The sequence below is a fragment of the Moschus berezovskii genome, chromosome 9 (assembly GCF_049115385.1).
Source record: "Moschus berezovskii isolate FMDL1 chromosome 9, NW_MosBer_1.0, whole genome shotgun sequence".
Taxonomy (NCBI): Eukaryota; Metazoa; Chordata; class Mammalia; order Artiodactyla; family Moschidae; genus Moschus; species Moschus berezovskii.
This window is the reverse complement of record NC_142468.1, coordinates 17,397,071-17,418,030: the sequence shown is the minus strand read 5'-3', so window position 1 is coordinate 17,418,030 and position 20,960 is coordinate 17,397,071. Positions and strand designations below refer to the sequence as shown.

Here is a 20,960-nt window from a genome sequence, read left to right as displayed (position 1 = left end):
AATCAGGTTTTCATTTTACAAGTAGAGAACATTTCACAATCAACATTTCATTTCACAACAACATTTCATTAGAAACAATTAGACTCTCCTCCTGCTTAGCCAGATACTTCTCAGAGAGACTTCTTCCAAATCAGGGGACAGGGAACACCAGTGGCCCCTGCCCACTGCTTTATCCCTATCAGAATGCCACCAAGGATGTGCTGGGGATGACGGTGTGAGGGGGGGTGGGAGGAGTCGCATACAAAAGAGTTCATAACCCTATATGTAAGAATAAAAAGAAGTCTCTTGCCATTTACAAAAAAAAGGAAAAGACAATGCAATAACTTTTTAATCTAAAAAGACCCCTCTGCTATCTGAACAAATAGTAGGTCAGAGCTTTTTCTTGGTTTTTAAAAAAAATTCTTCATTAAAGAACATTTCAAACACATACTAAAGAAAACAGTACAATGAATTATCACCAGCTTCAACAATAATCAATTCATAGCCAATCTCATTGCATCTCTACCTTACCATTTCCCTCACTGCCATTCTCCAGGACAGATGAAGGCTAGATGTTTAAATGATGAATGGTACACAATGAAGTGTTCTGAAGTAGAACAGAATTAGAACTCAGTTTTTGCTATGAGACTAAAGGAATGTAATAGGATGGTTTGAGTCTCGTTTTTCTGAGGTCTGTATAAATAAGCAAAATACAAACACTAAAAAAGGAACTCCCTAACACAAAGCGTCTCTCAGCTCAGGGGCCTTGGGAAGTTCACCTCCCTTGTCTCTGCCAAAATTTCTCTATTCTAACCCTGTACCCCGATGATGCCATCTCTTGTGGTTTCACAAATCACAGCATGAAAGATCAAATTGTTCCCAAATGGCACAAAGGGCCAACAGTAATTTTTACACTAGTGAGAAATTATTAATGGTTAAAAGTAGCTTTCTTTAAAACTCTAGAGCCGTGCCTTGAAAAATCTTCCCAGGAGCGATCAAACAGCAGAACGCCCCAGGTGCTCGAAAGTACCAAGGCACAGACTCTCTGGACAGAGGTGTAATCCAGTCCAAACCAGAAAAAGGCAGCAGAAGAGGCAGTACAGCCTTTTGCTCAATGGGAAACCGTCTCTTAGTATCCCTGAACCCCCACAAGGTGATGATCGCACCCTGATTCTCAGACCATTGCTGGGTGGGTTTTGTTACCAAATACGAGCAGGCTCGGGCAGGGGCAAGAGTGGGAGCGCCAACCTTGGGTGACACGTAGCAGTACACCTTCTTCGGTTTCTTCACCTTCTCAGGGGTGTGACACTCAGAGGGCGAGTCTTCATCCTCCTCCTCCAGAGCTGCGGAGGGCCGGCGCTGGGCAGAGCTTGTGTGCATGGGTGGGAGGTGCCACGGCGTGCTGGTGCAGTTGGCAGCATTATACAGATAAGCTTCAAAGTAAATGCTCACTCCTGAGGTGGACACGTTGCGTTCAACGATATTCCTCTCGTTCTCTGAAGTACAACAAGGAATAAAGTTTAAAGTGCAAGGCAGGAGAGGAAACTGCCCATCACCAGACCTTCAGTCCACAGGTCTCTAAACCAAGTTTTGGTACAAATACCAAATATTTGGGGTGGGGGGGCTGGTCAGATGACTGCGGATGTGCAAAGGACAAGTGGCTTGGGAAGAGAACTAATTCACAGCTCTCCTCTCAACTCACCACTCAGGACAATGATGTCAAATTCACCATTGTTGATTGGCTGGTTTTGGTATGAGATGCAGGCATGAAAGCAGCCTCGAGAATGCAGGGTGAGCCGCAGGAACACCTGACAGGTCTGCCGGTTGGACGTCACTGACTTCTCAAATGAGACACCGGTACTCTCCTCTTCCGGAGGACCAAGCTGCAGGAGGAAAACGAAGCCATCACCAACCACACATAATTTTCCCTGCTTGCGCAGAAATTTACAAAGAACTTTCCTACCTTGAGCTAATCTAAGTCTCAGAAGGCCGGCACCACGGCCAGGGAGAAGGAGACAAGTTGAAGTGACCTAGATGGGGGCCCACTCACCTCATGAATGGACAGGCCGCTCACCTCATGAATGGACAGGCCGCTCACCTCATGAATGGACAGGCTGTAGCTGTGCTCATCTCTCAAGGACGTGGAGTTGTTGGTAGGGTTGTCATACTCATCTCGGGGCACTATTTGAAGAGTGTGTGGCTGCCCACATGTCAACACCAGGGTAGAAAAATGGCACACGATTTTGGTCTTGGAAGGAACCACCATTCCTGGAATAAAGACAAGGGAAGGTAACGTCACAGAAGTGATTTTCAGGGCACAGAGATCTTCTCAGTCAGTGAGTCCTAGAAAGCTGGGTGCCCGCCCAATTCCTAGGGATAAACAATACTATTATGAGCCAGAGAGAAAGAAAGAAAACAGATTAACTCAAATGAACTTTCGGTAACTCATTTTTATAAATTCCTAACCACTGCAAGCACTGAACACAATGACAGAATAACTTGGAGGAAACAGAAGTGAGAGATACAGATATAGTGCCTAGAATCCCACGGGAACCTACAAGTGAAACTGGCCTTAAAAATAAGTGAATAATTGTTAAGACAAACAAACTCGAAATATTTAGGGGCAAATCTAACAAAACCCGTGGAAGACTTATATATTGAAAACTACAAAATGCTGATTAAAGAAATAAGTTCAGAGGCATACCATGTTTATGAATTCAGAGACTCAACATAGTAAAGATGTTGATTCTCCCCAAATGATATTAGGTTTAACACAGTTCTTTTTTTTTGTTTGTTTCTGGGTTTAACACAGTTCTTATCAAAATCTCAAACAGATTTTTTGGTAAATTTACAGTATTATTCTAAAATTTATATGGGGGGGGGTGGCTGCGGTGGCAGCGGCGGCTGCTGCGGCGGTTTCCCTGGAGCACAGGGCGGCGGGACCCCGGCGGCGGAAGATGGTGGAGCTCAGCAAGAAGCACTGCATGTACTGCCTGGCCGAGGAGGATATGGCAGCTCACGTCGGCACTTCCCGGACCCCCCAGGAAGTGATGGAGCATTATGTAAGCATGTACATCCACAGAAACCTGGGGAAGGCCTGCATCCCCAACACCATCCCAACAGGGTGACCGACCACACCTGTCCCAGTGGGGGTCCGCTCTCTCCCAGCCTCATCACCCCCTTGTCTCCCCTAGACATCTCGGTGGCCGAGCAGCAGCAGATGGGCTACATGCCACTGCGGGACGACTGCAAGATCGAGTACAACCAGGACGTCGAGACTCTCATCAGCAGGCTCTCGGTCAGCTAGACGACGACGACGTGGACGAGCTGAAACGCGCGCACATGGACATGTAGGTGCGCAAGCTCTGCAGCCGCCATGGTGCAAGAACATCACGCGTGACTACAACCTGGTGCCCGCCTTCCTGGGCAAGGACTAGGAGGAGAAGGAGCGGGCGGAGGGGCGCAAGGTCACCAAGGAGGAGCGGCGGCCGCTCTACCAGTTCATGTCGTGCAAGGAGTTCGACGATCTGTTCGTGAACATGCACAAGGAGAAGACGCTGCGCGGTGAGATCGCGAGCTGTAGCGCTACTGGTGCAACAGCATCACCAAGTTGGAGGAGTTGGCCGAGTGCGACGCGGCCCAGCACAAGCGCGAGAAACGCGAGGGGAACAAGGCTGCGGCTGGGGGACGCCAAGCGCAGCAAGGAGGACGCCGGGTCGGCGGGTTCTCTGCCATCGAGCACCTGCCGGGCTTTGAGCTCCTGTCGAACCGCAAGAAGGTGCTGTGCAGCACACTGAACCTGAGCCCCGCGCGCTACGTGACCATGAAGACCATCATCATCAAGGACCACCTGCAGAAGCGCCAGGGCATCCCCTCAAAGAGCTGCCTGCCCAGCCACCTGGACAAAGTCCTCAAGAAGAGGATCCTGAACTTCCTCACTGAGAGCGGGCGGATAGCCAGGGACGCCTCCTGAAGCCCGCCGCCTAGAGTGCCTGGGATGGACGGACGGACTGATGAAGAGGTGAAAAAAAAAAAAAGCGTTGTGCGCCACAACGAAAACAGGGTGGGCGGGAGGGGGAAGAGGAAACACTTTTCCGAACCCCCCACCCCCACCCCGCATTGTTGCTTTTTTTTTAAACAAATCGAGTTCTTTTTTTAGTTTATCAATTCTTTTTACGGTCTTCTGAAGCAATAGCAACAGTCGGATCAAACACGTGTATATTGTAACTGAATCCCTAAACGTAGTTCTTTAAGATGACGATTTGCCTTTAAGTGTTCAGTTTGGAGCATATGATGATGAGATCAGGCAATCTCCTTTTCTGTTTCTTCCCAGTGGTACAGGACTGTGAGATGGGCGGAGAGGAGCCCTTCCCTGGCGGCTGGCTGCCAGGTCACCCCCGTGACCTGAGCTCTGCCATGGCTGCCCTAAGTGTTGGGCAGGTGGCACTTTAGGTGGAAGGCGCTAGGCTAGGCAGAATAAGCCGGGGAAGGGCGGGACAGGTATCCGTAGGGACTTGTCAGGAGGAATCTGGTGTTGAACAGTTTGGCCAAGCTGAGTTTCCCCATGACAGCTGGCAGTGGCACTTGGAGCCCGGAGCCTCCCAGTCTGGGCGCAGGGAGCTCACCGTGGCGCCTGAGGCGGGAAGCGGGGCGCAGGGCCCAGCGCATACTGGCAGAACGCAGAGCCTCCTCCCCTGGGGCTGCTTCTTGCTGCACTTAGAATTTGGCCATGCGTTTTATTTGGAAGAACTCATTTTAAATGAAGTTCCCGAGAGTTGAGAGTTCTGGGTTTTGGGTCAGCTCCTTCCAGGGTTCTCACCCCAGTGGCAAACCCCTCTTTCTCTGAGACTGGCCATGTGTCTTGTCTTGTGTGGTGTCAGGTGCTGGGCTAGGCAAGAGGGACCCCTGTGGCCTCGAGGCCCGGGCACTGCTTCTCTGGGCCGCCGTTTTGAGCCAGACTCTGGCGTGGCTCTGCCCAGCCCGGTCCAGAGAGGCTCTCAGGGGCGCCCTTTCGTGACGGGCACGGTGACTTCATGCAGGAACCTGAGGAGTCGTGTGTCTTCCAGCTGCCTGGGGCTCTCGTGTCAAGGCCCTGCTGTAGAGTCAGTGGAGTGGCCAGACCCCAGTGCTCCTCCGGTCGTCCTGGGGTGCATCCTGCCTCTCATCTCTCGTAATTACCAGATTGTTTACCTCCCAGAATGTCTGGGCTTGAAGTTACCTTAAAGTGAAGGTATTTGAGAGAGAAAAGAAAAACAAAAACAAAAACCTCATCATTTCCAAGGACGGCTTAATTATGGTGCCTTTTCCTTTCACACCCTCTGTCTGTCCCCTAGGGTGAATTTCCAGCATTAAATATACACTTCAAGTATATTGGGGGCTTCCCTGGTGACTCAAATGGTAAAGAACCCAGCTGCAATGTAGGAGACCTGGGTTCAATCCCTGGGTCAGGAAGATCTCCTCGAGAAGGGAATGGCAACCCATTCCAGTATTCTTGCCTTGGAGAACCCCCACGGACAGAGGAGCCTTGGCGGGCCACCGTCCGTGGAGTCACAGAGTTGGACATGACTGAGTGCCTGACGCTCAAACACATCATCCGTGGCTTTAGTTGTAAATCGCATCGCGTGCTGGCAGAGCAGCACTCCCTGCGACCTGACTGCAAGCCCAGGACCTCTCTCTTCTGACCATAAAGCAGCAGGCGGTGGTGTCACTCCCTAGCGCCGCCTCCCGCTGTCGCCCACAGAGTAACCATGGCTGACGAGAGTGTGGACACGGTCTGTACGGAGGAGAGGCGAAGACAGCACTATGTCCTTCCAGGGGTTCTAAGCCAGGGTTCCTGGAGCAGCAGCACAGCGCCCCTTGGGGGAACCCGCAGGCCCTTCAGGCACCTGGGCCTGCCCAGGCCTCAGACATGGGGGGCGGGGCCTCGCAGGTTACTGGGACGCGGGCTGAAGTCTGAGAACTACCAGCTTTAGCCGTTCCGGTGTCACCGATTTTCTACATCAGATTCCTAGTTTGGTGAGGTTTTAAAGTGAAGTCTTATTTTTATACAAAATGATTGGCAGACTTTCACTAAGCTTGAGAAGCAAAAGCTCCCTGTAAAATGTGTGTGGCTCTGGTCGAGAGCTGTCAAACAAAAAGTTCTGTACTTAAGCAGGTTTTCAGTGTGTGTATCTTTTCTCTATGGTATGAAGAATTTATTTAGGCTTGACTGTTTTTAAAAACCATAATGAATGTATAATCTATGTTAAAAGTGCAAACCCTTTCTTACAAGGGGAAAGTAATTTTATGATTGGTTGCCTCTTGCCCCATCAACCCCAGCTATTACTGTCATATTAGTCCCGCCCTGCTGTTTGCTTGGAGCCTTTAAATTTCTGTATTTAATTATGATAAATGAGTCACCATAATCCCATGGAATTAGGTCTTTTCAAAACTGAAACTCTCTCGAGTCACAGAAGATAATCAGCTGTTCAGAATGATGCTCTGGATGGCCAGCATTCCGAGAATGTATTCAGACCGAAATTCTGCCTACCTCCTCTTTTTTCCCCTTTTACACATTAAATAGGTTGAGAACCAAAAAATAAAAATAAAAAATAAAATTTATATAGAAAGGTGAAAGTTCTGGAAGAGCTAAAAGAATTCTAAAAGAGAAAAGTGGAAAGAGTCAGTTTACCCCATTTCAAGACTTATTACATAGCTACATCATTAAGACTTTGGTATTGGTGGAAGGACAGACACATAGACCAATGGAATAGAACGAGAATCCAGGAACAGATCACCACAAACATGCCCAACAGACCCCTGACAAAGGTGCAAAACCAATGTAATAGGGGAAAGACAGCCTTTCCAATAAATGATGATGGAGCAACTGGACATGTATAAGAAAAATACTGACCTAAATTATAAAAGTTAACTAAAAATGGATTACAATCTTAAATACTAAAAGTAAAACTGGAAAATTTTACACAAAAAAAGCCCCACAGGAGAATATCTTCAGAGCCTAGGACTAGTCAGAGTTCTCAGATACCAAAACATGATCCATAAAATGAAAAATTAATAAATTGACTTCATCAAAATTAAAACTTGTTTTGTGAGAGACCCCATTAAGGGGATGAAAAGAAAAGCTAAAGATTGAGAGAAAATATTTGCAAACCACATCTGTAACAAAGGACTTAAAGAACTCTCAAAACTCAATAGTAAAAAAACAAAAAATCCCATTAGAAAGCGGACAAAAGACATTTCATCAAAAAGGACACACAGATGGCAAATAAGCACATGAAAAGATGTTCGACACTGTTAAGCACTAGGGAAGTGCACACTAAAACCGCTATTCATGATGGCCACAAACTGGAAAACAACCCAGACGTTCTTTAACTGGTGAAAGATTAAATCGAGTATGGTATACTCACACCAGGCAATAATACCACCCAGCAATATATTTTTAAACCATTAAATCGTGTATTTTAAATGAATGAATTATAAAGCATGTGAATTAAATTTCAATAAAGGCATTATTTAAAAAGCAAAGGAGAAAAAAGGAAAAGAAAACGGAAGGCAGGAATGGAGGGAGGGAGAAAAACAAAAACCAAAAAACCTACCAGGCTGAAAAATCTTGTAGTAGGGACTATAGGCCACGTTTAATCCACCAAGCTTCACTGAGATTTCATACCGCCCAGCTCTGCGCACAGTGAAGGCCACCTTGACCACATTGGAACTGGGCTCCTGGAGCACTTCCTGGGTCACTGGAATTTCCACTGCCAGTTCAACATGAGAGATGTGGACTCTCAGTCCCACAGGCCGGTGTGCAGGGAAGGGCTGCCCGTTCTTATAGAATAACTGTGGCGGGGAGAAGAGGGACACCCATTGGTGAGCAGGGGCACATTTCCTGTGCAACTTGAGAGAGTGTGGGGTGGGAGGGGGTGGCTGGTAAATCCCCACACCCACCTAATCCTACAGTCCTGCTCGCACACGGAGAAACAAATTCTCTCCATGCTTTCAAGAAAAACCATTAAATCACAGACAAAGTCTTAACCATTTCAGAGGCAAGGGGTGAAATGTACTATTGAATCCACTTCAACTTGACCCTTAATGAACCACAGAGGCTGCCTCCCCTGTCTTACTCGTCCTTTTTTCTTATATTTATCACTGCCAGCTCAAACACAAAGGGAAGTCCGTGGGTATCACTGGCGCTGAGAGAACAAAAGCTCTAGGCAAGGCTGGGGGATTCGGACTATGAAACCAAGAAGAAGGTTGCAGTGCAGAAGTCACTGCCGAGGCAGCAAACTTTCTGCAAAAGGCCAGAGAGCAACACTGTTAGTTAGCAGGTCATACACAGTTACTCAACTGTGATTAGCGTCTCAAGTGTGACAGCATCTATAGGCAGCACAGGAAGATGAATCGGTATGACTGTGTTCCAATAAGCCTGTATTCATAGAAGCAGGAAGTGGGCTTGATTTAACCCTTGGGCCATGGTTTGCCAACCCCTAATCTACAAAACCTACCCTCTTCAGTAACATTTTTCTCATTCTGAAAAGGTAATATTGAGCTTTATACTTCTTCTAAGATTAGCACCTATTAAAGCCAAATGACAGAAAAATTGACTCTTCAGATGTTAACAATTCCCAAGTTCCTGGGTCGGGGCACGGGGGAGGGGCGGTGCGGCGCGAAGCAGGGGGGAATTGAAAAACAAGGGAAAATATTAACAGTCCAGGCCAGACCGGACTGAGAGACCGGACTGCGCCCTGGAAGGCAACTGACTCAGAAACCCCAGTGCGTACAGAGACAGAAACATTCCCTTACATGCACTCGGAAGGCCATGCTGTGGCCCACCTCATAGGGGTCCTTCCAATCCCAGGAGACTTTGCAAGACCGGGGATCCAGGTAATTTCCCCGCACGTAGTCATATATAGTCCGGTCCCCTCGGCGCTCGCGGTCCTCATTCTGAAGGAAGCTGACTACACGTGCGGCAAGCTCAAAGAGGAACTTAATTGTGAAGAAGAATGCAACCACAGACACTGTGATGCCACCTATGTGAAAGAGAAAACACACACCACCTATTACACATCACAGCTTCTCCTTATGGGACAGGCCAGCCATCAGTCAGGGGAGAGGTCCAAAGACCCACTCTACCGGGTCACCACCTCTGTGGGTGAAGACAGGAACTTCCTTCCATACCAGGGTCAAAAACGAAGGTTCTTGGGCCAAATTCCACCCACTGCCTGTTTCTGCAAATAAAATTCTACTGAAACACAGCCCCACCCACTCATTTACTATTGTCTGGGGCTGGTTTTGCCCTAAAACCACAGAGTTCAGCAGTGGTGACACAGAGTGTATGGCCTGCTGCTGCTGCTAAGTCACTTCAGTCGTGTCCGACTCTGTGTGACCCCATAGACGGAAGCCCACCAGGCTCCCCCGTCCCTGGGATTCTCCAGGCAAGAACACTGAAAATATTTACTCTTCGGCCCTTCACAGAAGAAGTCTGCCAACCCTCGTCCTATACCATCGACCATATACAATGCCCACCCCCAAGAGCCCTGCCTGTGCTGGGCCTGACAAGAGTAGTAAAAAGAACGTGTGTTCTGCTCTCTGCAGTTGGAAGCCCTCCCCTTCCCTGTCCACTTGGCAAAAGCCCCCCAGCAGGCCCTACCACAGTTAGGGGTTCTTCTTCTGGGCTCCCTCGAACTCCTGTACATTCATTCCTCGACTCAATGCTTCTCCCCCTTTGGGTTAAAAACTTCATGGAGGCAGATTTTTGCCTTATTTGACTTTGCCTCGACAGGAAACAATGTCTGGCACCGGCTATAATTACTCAATAAATATTTCTCAAATGAATGAATTCCGCTGCTAACTCTGTGAAGGTACATTCTGGCATGATTGGAAATATTTCTAAGTCTCTTTTCAAGGACAAAGAGGGAGGCAGAAAAGGGTATAAGCAACCCTAACCAAAAAAATGAGAGAGAGCTTTCTCCGTGACGTACCAATAACGTAAAACATCAGGTCCCTTCAGTGCCAACAGACAGCCGAGGATCACAGCTGCAGCTGCAAAAGAAAACTTGTTTAGTTTTTCCTGACTCTTCCCTGCAGCCGACTCAGGGAGAGACAAAGCAGAGCATGTGGCTTGAGCCAACCATCTCTGGCCTTCCTGTCCCTGCTCTCTCTCTAGCTTGACAGGTGCCCTACAACACTGCAGAGAAACAGACTGCATCATTGCCCCGAAAGATTTCCAATCTACCGACCACCCTAGGAATACCACAAACAGCCACTTCTAATTACGAAATGCAGTAACATGGCTTTCATCTTCCTGGATCCAGGGCCCCAAGACAGTTTTCCTCCCCCATGCAAAGTAGTGCTAATTAACACAAGCAAAGAGGATAATGGAGTCACTTTCCCCTTACATTTGCCTTCTGGAAGTAATTCATCTAAGTAGAAATAGTTATGTGGATTTTTTTTTTTAAGCAAGGATTATTATCATCATGTTGGCATTATGTAATTAAAATGAACTCTGGGTCATCTCAATAATAAGCAGTGGGCATGTAAGAGACGCTGGCTTTTTGGGTTTTTTGCTGTTACCAATCAGACAAACTAATCGGCCTTATGAAAGATGAGCCCAGCAGAGGCCAAGGAGAGGAACCAGAGGAGGAGACCGGACTTCTCATCCCAAGTGATATCTGCCAAGGTCAGAACAATTCAGACGGGGCCAGAGTCTGAGGGGAAACTTTCACTATTAGTAGACTTATTCCAGAGTAAGACTTCAATCTTATTACTCATTTGAACCACCCAAGGTACTGCCAAGGAAAAATGCAATGCACACTGACATTCCTATCTCATCACTGAGTTCTGACCTTAGCACAGGCTCTATACATGCTCTCTGATTCACAATGCACTAAAGTCACTCTATAAAGTCAATAGATATTAAGGTTATCAATGTGATCTCAAGCCAGCACCTTTCATCACCACTAATAGAAAACTTAGAGACAAGACATGAAAATTTCTATGCTCAGATTTGGGAGAAACCAAATCACTTTTTTTTGGAACAGCTTATGCTTTGATGTCTAATTGTGCTGGGAAAATTTAAGAGAAAGAGTGGCTGAAAATGGCCATTAGATCCTTTGAAAACAATATATCCAATGGAAACCATAAGGGAGTAGGTAATCTGAGGAGTGACCATGTCAAGTTTCTTAGAAATCCCAATTGAGACTAGTGTCTCAAGTCCTACCAGAAAAGAAATCCACACATGGAACATTAGCCGTATCAATACACATGGGTTACACTGCTCTCCAAAGGGTCTACAGAGACAATACTAACTCAAAATTTGAGATTACAGCTAGTGAGTCTCCTTCCCAAACAAGTATCTCATCTCTGAGGCTGAAAAGCTGCTATCATCTCTCTAAAAGCATCTGTCTGTGCCTTACAGGATGTACTAGGTGACCTGGTAGAACCAAAACCAGCAGTTTAATTGTCTCAGACACTGCTTCAGTTGGATGTCATTCAGTCTGATCCTGGATGTGAACACTTAGTCCTCAGCAAAGTTACAGCACGCAGTAGAAAATGGAGTGTATGCAGGTGATGCTACAGACTTGTGTCTTAAGTCTCTTACTCCTTGGAGGAATAAAAGCAACACTAAATTTATGGCACACACCATGAGGGCTGGGGAAATTCCTATGTACTATCTCTCTGACAACTACCAACAACATTTCTGTGAGAGGCAGCTGACAAGCAGTAAGTCAGAGCCCAGAGACCAGTTCCAGGCTGCAACTGTATGACCTGTCTAAGCTTTAGCGTTCTCATTGCTGTAAAAAGAGTTGAGGTTTAATAATTCCTATGGTACCATCTCCTTTAGGGTGATAGGACTTCAATATAACTCTCCACAGCTATCAAGACTCTTAAGTATAGCAAAAAGAATAATACAGAGAATGAGGGCATAACTAGACTAAAGCTAGACTGCTGCTGCTGCTAAGTCGCTTCAGTCGTATTCGACTCTGTGTGACCCCACAGACGGCAGCCCACCAGGCTCCACCGTCCCCGGGATTCTCCAGGCAAGAACACTGGAGTGGGTTGTCATTTCCTTCTCCAATGCATAAAAGCTAAACTACCTGTGTTCAAATTCATTCTCTGCCACTCACAACTTATTTAATCTCTCTATAATTTGCCAGTTTCTTTATCTATCAAATGGGGCTAATATCTGTGTGTACTTCATTGGGGTACTGTGAGGATGAAAAGGGTTAATACGTGTAAAGGGTTAATACGTGTAAACAACCTAGAATGGGGCCAGTGAGTTCCCAGTTTTAAGACTATTACTGTAACTATTGTCAATAGTAGTAGCAGCATCACTACTTCTTTGCTTCAGAGCCAATAAGAAATGGAGGGAACCTCTCTATAGGGTCACACTTCATTCAACGAGAAACGCATCAGAACTACAAAAAGAAAGGCTTCCTTAAGCCTTCCTGCTGCTGCTACTGCTGCTGCTAAGTCACTTCAGTCGTGTCCGACTCTGTGTGACCCCATAGACGGAAGCCCACCAGGCTCCCCTGTCCCTGGGATTCTCCAGGCAAGAACACAGGAGTGGGTTGCCATTTCCTTCTCCCATGTGTGAAAGTGAAAAGTGAAAGTGAAGTCATTCAGTCGTGTCCGACCCTTAGCGACCCCACGGACTGCAGCCTACCAGGCTCCTCCATCCGTGGGATTTTCTAGGCAAGAGTACTGGAGTGGCTTGCCATTGCCTTCTCCATAAGCCTTCCTAAGTATACTTAAAACCTTTGCCTACACTGGCATTCTTTATACTGTTCTAATTTCATGTTTGAAAATTTTTATAATCAAGAGTTAAAAAAAATTCTTACTAAAATAATTCATCCAACAAACATTGAGTGCCTACCTCATATTCCAGCTACTGGGGGAACGGTATTATACAACAGCCACAGTCTCAGTGCTCAGGGCTGATGATAATAAACTTGACTTCGTTAAGACCTCATCCATCTTCTCCCCATTCACTTATTGCTCAACCAAATCATCACCACTGATCTACATCACCCACACCTTTTCCAATACGTCAATTCTACTTTTCTATTCCAATTTCCTCTATTATTTAAAACAGCATACCATTTTTTTTTGTTTGTTTCCAAACTCTCTTCTCCATGAAGCCACCTTGTGACCAGGGAATTAGCTCTGTCAATTTATCACTCATTAATGTGATCTTTATGAACTATCCCACTTCTCCACAATACCATTCCAGACCACCCCCCAGCAATACTTTACCCCGCTCTCAATTCTGCCCATGGTCACATTCTAAACTTGCCTTTTGCATCTTCTGCCTTTCTGGATGCTGTCACAAAGCCTCCATGCCTTTGGGTACAGGGTTTCCTCTTAGGGTGGCCCCTCAAATCACTGTCATTCCGGATCCGCTTCTCCTGCGGCAGTTTCTGTCCTCCTACTGTGCCTGTGGTGTGCTCCCTGCCCCATCTCTCCTCCGGTCCCACCTCACAGCAGTAAACCCGTAACGTGCAACCCCCCTTACTGAGTCATTACCACAGGCCAACAGTGTACTGAGTGTTTCACAAGTTAGCCTAAATAACTGTCACCAATACAACTTGGTAAAATGAGCATTATTATCCTCATTTTATAAACTTAAAAAAAAAAAGCTAGGGTTGGAAAAGTTGACTTACGGAACACCTCCCAGCAGGATAAGTGACTCAAGCCCATGTCTAACTCTGAAGCCCAATGTTCTTAACCTCATGTAACTGTTAATCATGAATCATGAAAAGAGTGGAGTCATACGGATAGTGAAGTATTTGGGGAGAGAAAAGATTTAAGAAAACAGGTAAAAGAAAGTATGAAAAACATTACCCAATCTTACCGAGGCTAAAATTAGAAAGATAAATGTTTATGGCCTCCTTTTTAATCTTTTGAAATAAAAATAAAGCATTACAAAGGAAAATGGAATGCAGTACCGATTATCTAATGCAGAAATACCACTTGCTTACTAAAAGATCCCGGGCAAGCTGCTTAATACTACAGCATTTTGGCTTACATTATCTACAAAAGAGGGAAAGGGGAAATACTTGAAGCTATTTGTCTCAGGGGAATGTTAGAAAGTTGACTGACATACATATTCTAAAACTCTTTGCCTTTTTTTAGTACAAAGATTTATAATTACAATATCAAATAACTTTTAGCCCTAACATTGAAGATCCAGTGTGAAAAAGTCAATTCCCAGAAATGGAGAATTGATTTCTTCATACTTGAATCTGCCCTGCTGGGAGTAAAGTCAATTCTAACTGCACCTGTGCACGTCAATGCTAGCTAGCCCTTGCTGAGAGAACTCAGAAACTGGTCACTGAGTTCATATTATACATCCTAATAATAAGTGAACCTTAACTAGTCTATCACCTTACCTTTAAACGAGGGCCCATGTTCTAAGAACCAAGGGGAGCACGTCTATTCACCAAAGCAGGTACCTTTCGGCCACTTTCACCTTGTCTTCCAACTTCCACATGAAAAAAACAGCTGCAAGGTCAACAGAAAGTGTCTGTCCATCAGATCTTCAGGAAGGGTGTGTCACACGAGCAGAGGGTCAATGTTTCTGGAATGAACTGCATGAATTCCAGGGTAGAGAAACATAATCCCCAAATATACCATCCCTGGACCTCTTTCTAATGCAGGATGCAGTCAGCTGCAGAAGGGTGCATCAGGTCTGCTGTCTTAGGATCCTATCCTACAAGAAATAAAAAAGAGTCAGTGGGATAGGTCTTTATTTCTCAAAGAGAACTCCCAGCAAACAACAAAGAAAAAGTACAGAATAGGCAGTAGAAACCCTGTGGCACTAAAAATAACCAAAGGCAGGTGAACTCTGACCAAGTTTTTCCCAATTAAAATCACGAGAAAAGCCAAGAGGCGATCTCACCACCTTAGCTGGTCACTTCCCAGAAAGGAGCTCTGGCACTTCAGTTGATTCCAACCCTTCAGTAGAAGCAAACTAGAGCACAGACTTAAGAGTGAGTCTCCTCCCAACCACACAACCAGTTTCACTTTAATGGGACTGGGAACAAGGTGAAGAGAAATGAAAGGAGACGATATGTGGGGCTCGGCTGCAGGAGGCCTCATAAGCCATGAATAAGGAACCAAGGTAACACTCAGCTGGAAGAAAACCACCCAAGAGCTTGGAAACCTAATCATCCAACTAAATAAAAAGTAAATTAAAAAATAACCTGATCAGTCAGCCTATATACAGTTTGCTCCCTTTGTGCCTATGTACGCATTGCCAAGACAGGGCTAAACAATACTGACTTTATCTTTAAAATTTTAGTGAAACTTGCTACTAAGAGTGAGGGGAAGTTTTCTGTGAACATTCAAGATACAGACACTGAGTAATAAAGTTGGGTAAAGTCAGTCTTTACTGACCAAAGATATTCATGAACTAAATGTAGCTGAAAGGGGGTTCTAGCAAGAACGGCCACCGTACAACAAGAAAGTACTGATCACTAAGTGAAAAGAGACAGTCCCTTTCCACGTGGCAGAAGCTGTTCTCAGTCCTTCACATGTATCAACTCACAACCCTCAGACATAGACACAATTATCTCTATTTTACAAATGAGGAAATTGAGGCATTTTCTCAAGGAACTTTCTCAAGATTACCACAGAATATAGTAGACTTGAATCAAACCCGGACAAGCTGGACTCAGATGCCATGCTTTGGATGACCATTCTACTGCCTTTCTATAATGGCAAACTAAGAAACAAAATTAAAAAATGCTAACAAAAGCAAAAGAACAGAATGGGTGAAAGCCACCAGATCAAACAAGTTGGCAAACTTTTATAATTAAAAATAAATAAGCATGTGTTATTATTTTAAAATATGGTGCTAGACTTGCCAAGTACATCAGCCAAAACCTAGGTCAACTAGCAATTGGAACCAGTTCAAACGAGCCACAAACAAGAATTACATAAACTATAAGAGATCCATCAGAATGTAATACAAGCATTTAAAAAATGACACTTTTAAGGAATAACAACACAGTGAATCACTCACAAATAAAATATTAAATGAAAAAGCAAGCACAAAATTATTTACATGAGTCCAATTGTTAAAATATTACATTATATAAAGAAGACTAGAAAGAGCAACATAAAAATGTTCATAGTGGTCATCTCTTGGTGTCTGGAACTACAGACATTTTTTTTTCTAACTGTACCTTTTAGTGTTTTCCAAATTCTCTCTTTTTTTTTTGGTCTCACCATGTGGCACGTGGGATGGATTGAATTCGTGCCCCTGCAGTGGAAGCAGAGTCCTAACCACTGGACTGCCAGGGAAGTCCCCCAAATTCTTAATGATAGGAAAACACATAAGAAGTTTCTATTTCTGAACAAATACTGTTTGTTTGTTTTTCTAAAAAAGGGAGAGAACAGGCAAGAGATCTTTACTTTTTAACCAAGGAAACAGTATTTTAAAACTAGGTAAATATAATAGAATGTACTGAACTTTTATTTCTACTCAAACTGATCTCAGTGGGTCTCCAACCCTGTGATCAGCTATTTGATTATTAAATCAAGTAACTCCTAGATCTTACATCATCTTTATGGTGCCCCACCATGAACTGCCACACTTACCCCTGTTCCCCATGCTTCAGTGATTCTAGTGAGCTTCAAGACTCAATTCAAGCCCCTAGCCCCTTTCCTGGTCCAATTCCTAAGACCCTCTGAGGACTCCCCACACCAGGCAGAACCAATCACTTCCTCCTTTGCGATACTCCTATGCTGAAGATACCTCTACTGAAGCATTTATTAGTCTGTATTATAATTATTTGCTTATACAGTAGTCTCTCCTAATGAACTGTAGACTCCCTGAGGACACTTACTGGGTCTTACTCATTTTTGCCTCCCAGTGACTAACATGGTGTTCAAAGTCATCTCAGAGTCCATACTTTTACAAGTTCCCCAGCTGATTCCTATGTGTGTTAAATTCAGAAAGCATGGCCTCGACTCTAGAGCAGCCAGCCTGAGAAGGCACCTTCTATTCTGCACCTCTCTATGAGGTTCACGGGTGATGCTGACACTGCTGGTCTGCAGACCATGCTTTCAGGAGCAGGAAGGGTCTACAGCAGGAGGAGTTGGCAAACTACAGCCTGCAGGCCAAATCCAGACAGTCACTGGGTTTTGTTTAAAAAAAAAAAAAGTTTTGTCAAAAAGAATGAATGCAGCCAAGTTCCTTCGTTTACATTCTATCTTTGACTGCCTTTGAACTACAACAGAGTTGAGTAGTTGCAGCAGAGATATATGGTCTACAAAGCTTTCCTCTCTGACTGACTGTCTACAGAAAAAGTTTACCCATTTCTGGTATAGATGACTTAGTTTTAAAGTTACGTAAATGTGTAGTATTAATAAACTCATTTTTATGTATCAAAAAAAAAAGCATAAAAATCACCTTCCAGTTCTACTGTCCCCTCTTAAGAAAACAGCTATAAAACTGGCAATTTTATGCAAATGTGTCTCCTGGCTAATTTCAATTGTCATTTAAGTTTTATGCCTTCCATACCCCAAATAGGCATTTTATACAACCATTTCCCAAAGTATGTGCTTCATACAATCATGCTTAGATTTCATCAAGGCTACAATTTCCTAAAACCAACGAGTACCTCAGGGACCAAATACTATATCTGGATTTCTAAAATTATTGCCAAACACACTGACTCTGCCGCTACTTTTAAAGTGCTGTTCTAAAAAGCTGTGATCTACTGTATAGCCCAGGGAACTCTATACTCAGGATTCAGTAATGACCTACATGGGAAAAAAATCTAAAACAGTGGATAGATGTACATGTACGACTGATCCACTCTGCTGGACACCTGAAACTAACACAATACTGTAAATCAACTACAATCCAATAAAAAATAAATTTTAAAAAAAGTATGTGAAAGTCCACTTCAGAATTCTGGTATACAAAGGGACAGAGATAGGCAGCACATAGGAATGCCAAATAATGACCCCTGAGTCCCACAGAATGAGTCCCACAGGAGAAAGATGTGTGCTCTGAAGATGCTGGTCTCCAGTATTCTCTGCACAGAACTGCCGACCTCAGGTCCACGAAGTCGAATAAAAAACACCAATCATTCAATTAGCCGAAGGCTCACAAGTTAAGAGGGGCCCAGCTGAGGATGTTCCAAGAAATAAAGTGCACTATCAGACACTTGAGATTATTAGTTTACCTTTTCCTTTGCTTAAATTTCACCCTAGGTTTATTCTCCCCACCACTAAATCCCACCATAAAAGACCACCCTCCCCCGTCAAGTTTATACTCTTGAGATATTTATACAGTTGTGTATTCCTGCGACCTTGGTTCAGCCAAGTTATAGTTTTCATTTGTATTCTTTCCTCATCCATCAGCCCCTCCAGCCTCTTAATCATTCCTGTGGGTCTTCTGTGAACTCTCTCCAGCTGCTCCCCAGCGATCTGGTAATGAGGTGCCTCCAAATGACTGCAGCCCTCCAGGAACAGCCTTGTTAGTCAGAACAGGGTGAGCTCACCCTCCTCGGTTCCATGACATAATACTCCCAAGCAGACACTCCCCCAAAACAGAAAGCTAGAATGCTGCTGTATTAGATTATAACCCATTCCGTGCTTCCGAGATCTGGGGCATGCTAGAATGTGGTAGGAGACAGGATAAATGGACACATTCCCACTTGCATCCAGCTATCAGAGGATGAGATGGATGGGGAGAAAAAGTATTTTCACATTATAACAAACTCATTTATATACTAAAATAGAATGCAAAATATGCATGAATTTCTAAAGATAAAACATGGACATGAACATGGACATGTTCAAAACATTCATATGCTTTTTGTCACTGAGGCAGGAAGACGACTTCAGGCTCTGTTTCCAGCCCCCAAAGGGTTACACACCCACTATCCTCTACCATTAGAGGTACCTGAGCTGAAAATTTTGAAAAGCACTACAACCCTCATTCAACTACTGGTATACTACCCCACTGCCACTCATTTCATATACTCACATTTTAATTTTTATATGTTCCTCCATCCCTAGACATCTGTATTTTCTCTTAGCTTAAACGCAGTTTTAGCAAATTCATTACTCACATCTTTCAGTTCAGTTCAATTGAGTCACTCAGTCGTATCCGACTCTTCGCAAACCCATGGACTGCAGCACACCAGGCCTCCCTGTCCATCACCAACTCCCGGAGTCTACCCAAACTCATGTCCATTGAGCCGGTGATGTTATCCAACCATCTCATCCTCTGTCATCCCCTTCTCCTCCTGCCCTCAATCTTTCCCAGCATCAGGGTCTTTTCCAATGAGTCAGCTCTTCACATCAGGTGGCCAAAGTATTGGAGTTTCAGCTTCAACATCAGTCCTTCCAATTAACACCCAGGACTGGTCTCCTTCAGGATGGACTGGTTAGATCTCCTTGCAGTCCAAGGGACTCTCAAGAGTCTTCTCCAACACCACAGTTCAAAAGCATCAATTCTTTGGCGCTCAGCTTTCTTTACAATCCAACTCTCACATCCGTACATGACTACTGGAAAAACCATAGCCATGACTAGCTGGACCTTTGTTGGCAAACTAACATCTTTAGGTTCTTCTGTATCATTCATTCTTCATTCCATTTTTTTTTAAGCCTGTGTGATAAAAGCTAAGGTCACAAGGATAAGTAAGACAAAGTCTTTTCTTCAGTTCAGTTCAGTCGCTCAGTCGTGTCCGACTCTTTGCGACCCCATGAATCACAGCATGCCAGGCCTCCCTGTCCATCACCAACTCCCAGAGTTCACTCAAACTCATGTCCATCGAGTCGGTGATGCCATCCAGCCATCTTATTCTCTGTCGTCCCCGTCTCCTCCCGCCCCCAATCCCTCCCAGCATCAGTCTTTTCCAGTGAGTCAACTCGTCGTATGAGGTAGCCAAAGTACTGGAGTTTCAGCTTTAGCATCAGTCCTTCCAATGAACACCCAGGATTGATCTCCTTTAGAATGGACTGGTTGGATCTCCTTGCAGTCCAAGGGACTCTCAAGAGTCCACCACAGTTCAAAAGCATCAATTCTTCGGCGACCAGCTTTCTTCACAGTCCAACTCTCACATCCATACATGACCACGGGAAAAACCATAGCCTTGACTGGACGAACCTTTGTTGGCAAAGTAATGTCTCTGCTTTTTAATATGCTATCTGGGTTGGTCATAACTTTCCTTCCAAGGAGTAAGCATCTTTTAATTTCCTGGCTGCAATCAGCATCTGCAGTGATTTTGGAGCCCAAAAAAATAAAGTCTGACACTGTTTCCACTGTTTCCCCATCTATTTCCCATTAACCCTGTTCAGTGTGGGAGACAGACAATACAATGTAGCAAGTGCACAAAGGAGGAGAAAAACAACGTGTGGAAGGCAAAGGAAGAAGAGAGGGACTCTTGCCTGAGTGAGGAGTCTTCACAGGAGTGGTAATGGGGCTGTTACCTAACAGTGAGTAGGCCATTTGCAGGGCAGGAAAACAACAACAAACAGTATCCTAGGTAGAAGGAATGGCCCAAGTAACAGTACTGAGTCAAGAGAGAGTGATGAAAAGCATTATGAAAGCAAAGTGTTTGGAAAACCATGGGGCTCAACCAGGGTGCCTGATACTAAGTACAGCACACTGCAGTGGTCAAGAGCATGAATTTTACAATTAAGTAATCCTGAACACGCTACTTAGCTTCTCTTCTGTTGCCTTGAGTATAACATAGAGATGCACTGAGAAAAGGAAGGAATTCAGCTGCCCTTGGGGAGCAAGACTTGGAATAGAAGGGAAGGGAAGACTGGTTGAGACTGGAAACTAGGCCCAGGAGACTTGGCACCACAGGAGAGCCCCAGGGGATATGGCTCGATGCGCTACCCAGGCTTTGGGCCTGCCAGGTTATGATGGCGGTTTGTGCCCAACCCAAATAAATGAGGAAGACAGCACTGAGTGTACCTGAGGGAATTTGGTTCAGCCAAGTTACACAGCTTTCATTTCT

The 20,960-nt window shown here is 44.9% G+C and overlaps 1 protein-coding gene and 1 pseudogene across 10 annotated transcripts in view; one reads left to right on the top strand and one right to left on the bottom strand.

The window, feature by feature from the left end:
- The window catches only part of AREL1 (apoptosis resistant E3 ubiquitin protein ligase 1), a 46,790-nt gene that overhangs the window by 12,703 nt on the left and 13,127 nt on the right, over window positions 1–20,960 (bottom strand). For 3 of the 10 annotated variants that reach the window (XM_088839441.1, XM_088839446.1, XM_088839443.1), the window contains 7 exons: window positions 14,364–14,683; window positions 9,954–10,014; window positions 8,776–9,002; window positions 7,575–7,812; window positions 2,030–2,247; window positions 1,682–1,862; window positions 1,228–1,475 (listed from right to left, as the gene is read on the bottom strand). In XM_088839441.1, the coding sequence (XP_088695567.1) occupies window positions 1,228–1,475; window positions 1,682–1,862; window positions 2,030–2,247; window positions 7,575–7,812; window positions 8,776–9,002; window positions 9,954–9,969 (1,128 nt within the window). In that variant the 5' untranslated portion in view covers window positions 9,970–10,014; window positions 14,364–14,683. Of the gene's footprint in view, window positions 1–1,227; window positions 1,476–1,681; window positions 1,863–2,029; window positions 2,248–3,117; window positions 3,240–7,574; window positions 7,813–8,775; window positions 9,003–9,953; window positions 10,015–14,363; window positions 14,684–20,960 lie in introns of those variants that run through there. The other 7 variants (XM_055435643.2, XM_055435649.2, XM_088839445.1 and 4 more) reach the window with 6 other exon arrangements.
- On the top strand, window positions 2,937–3,952 carry LOC148776400 (transcriptional adapter 2-beta pseudogene; annotated as a pseudogene).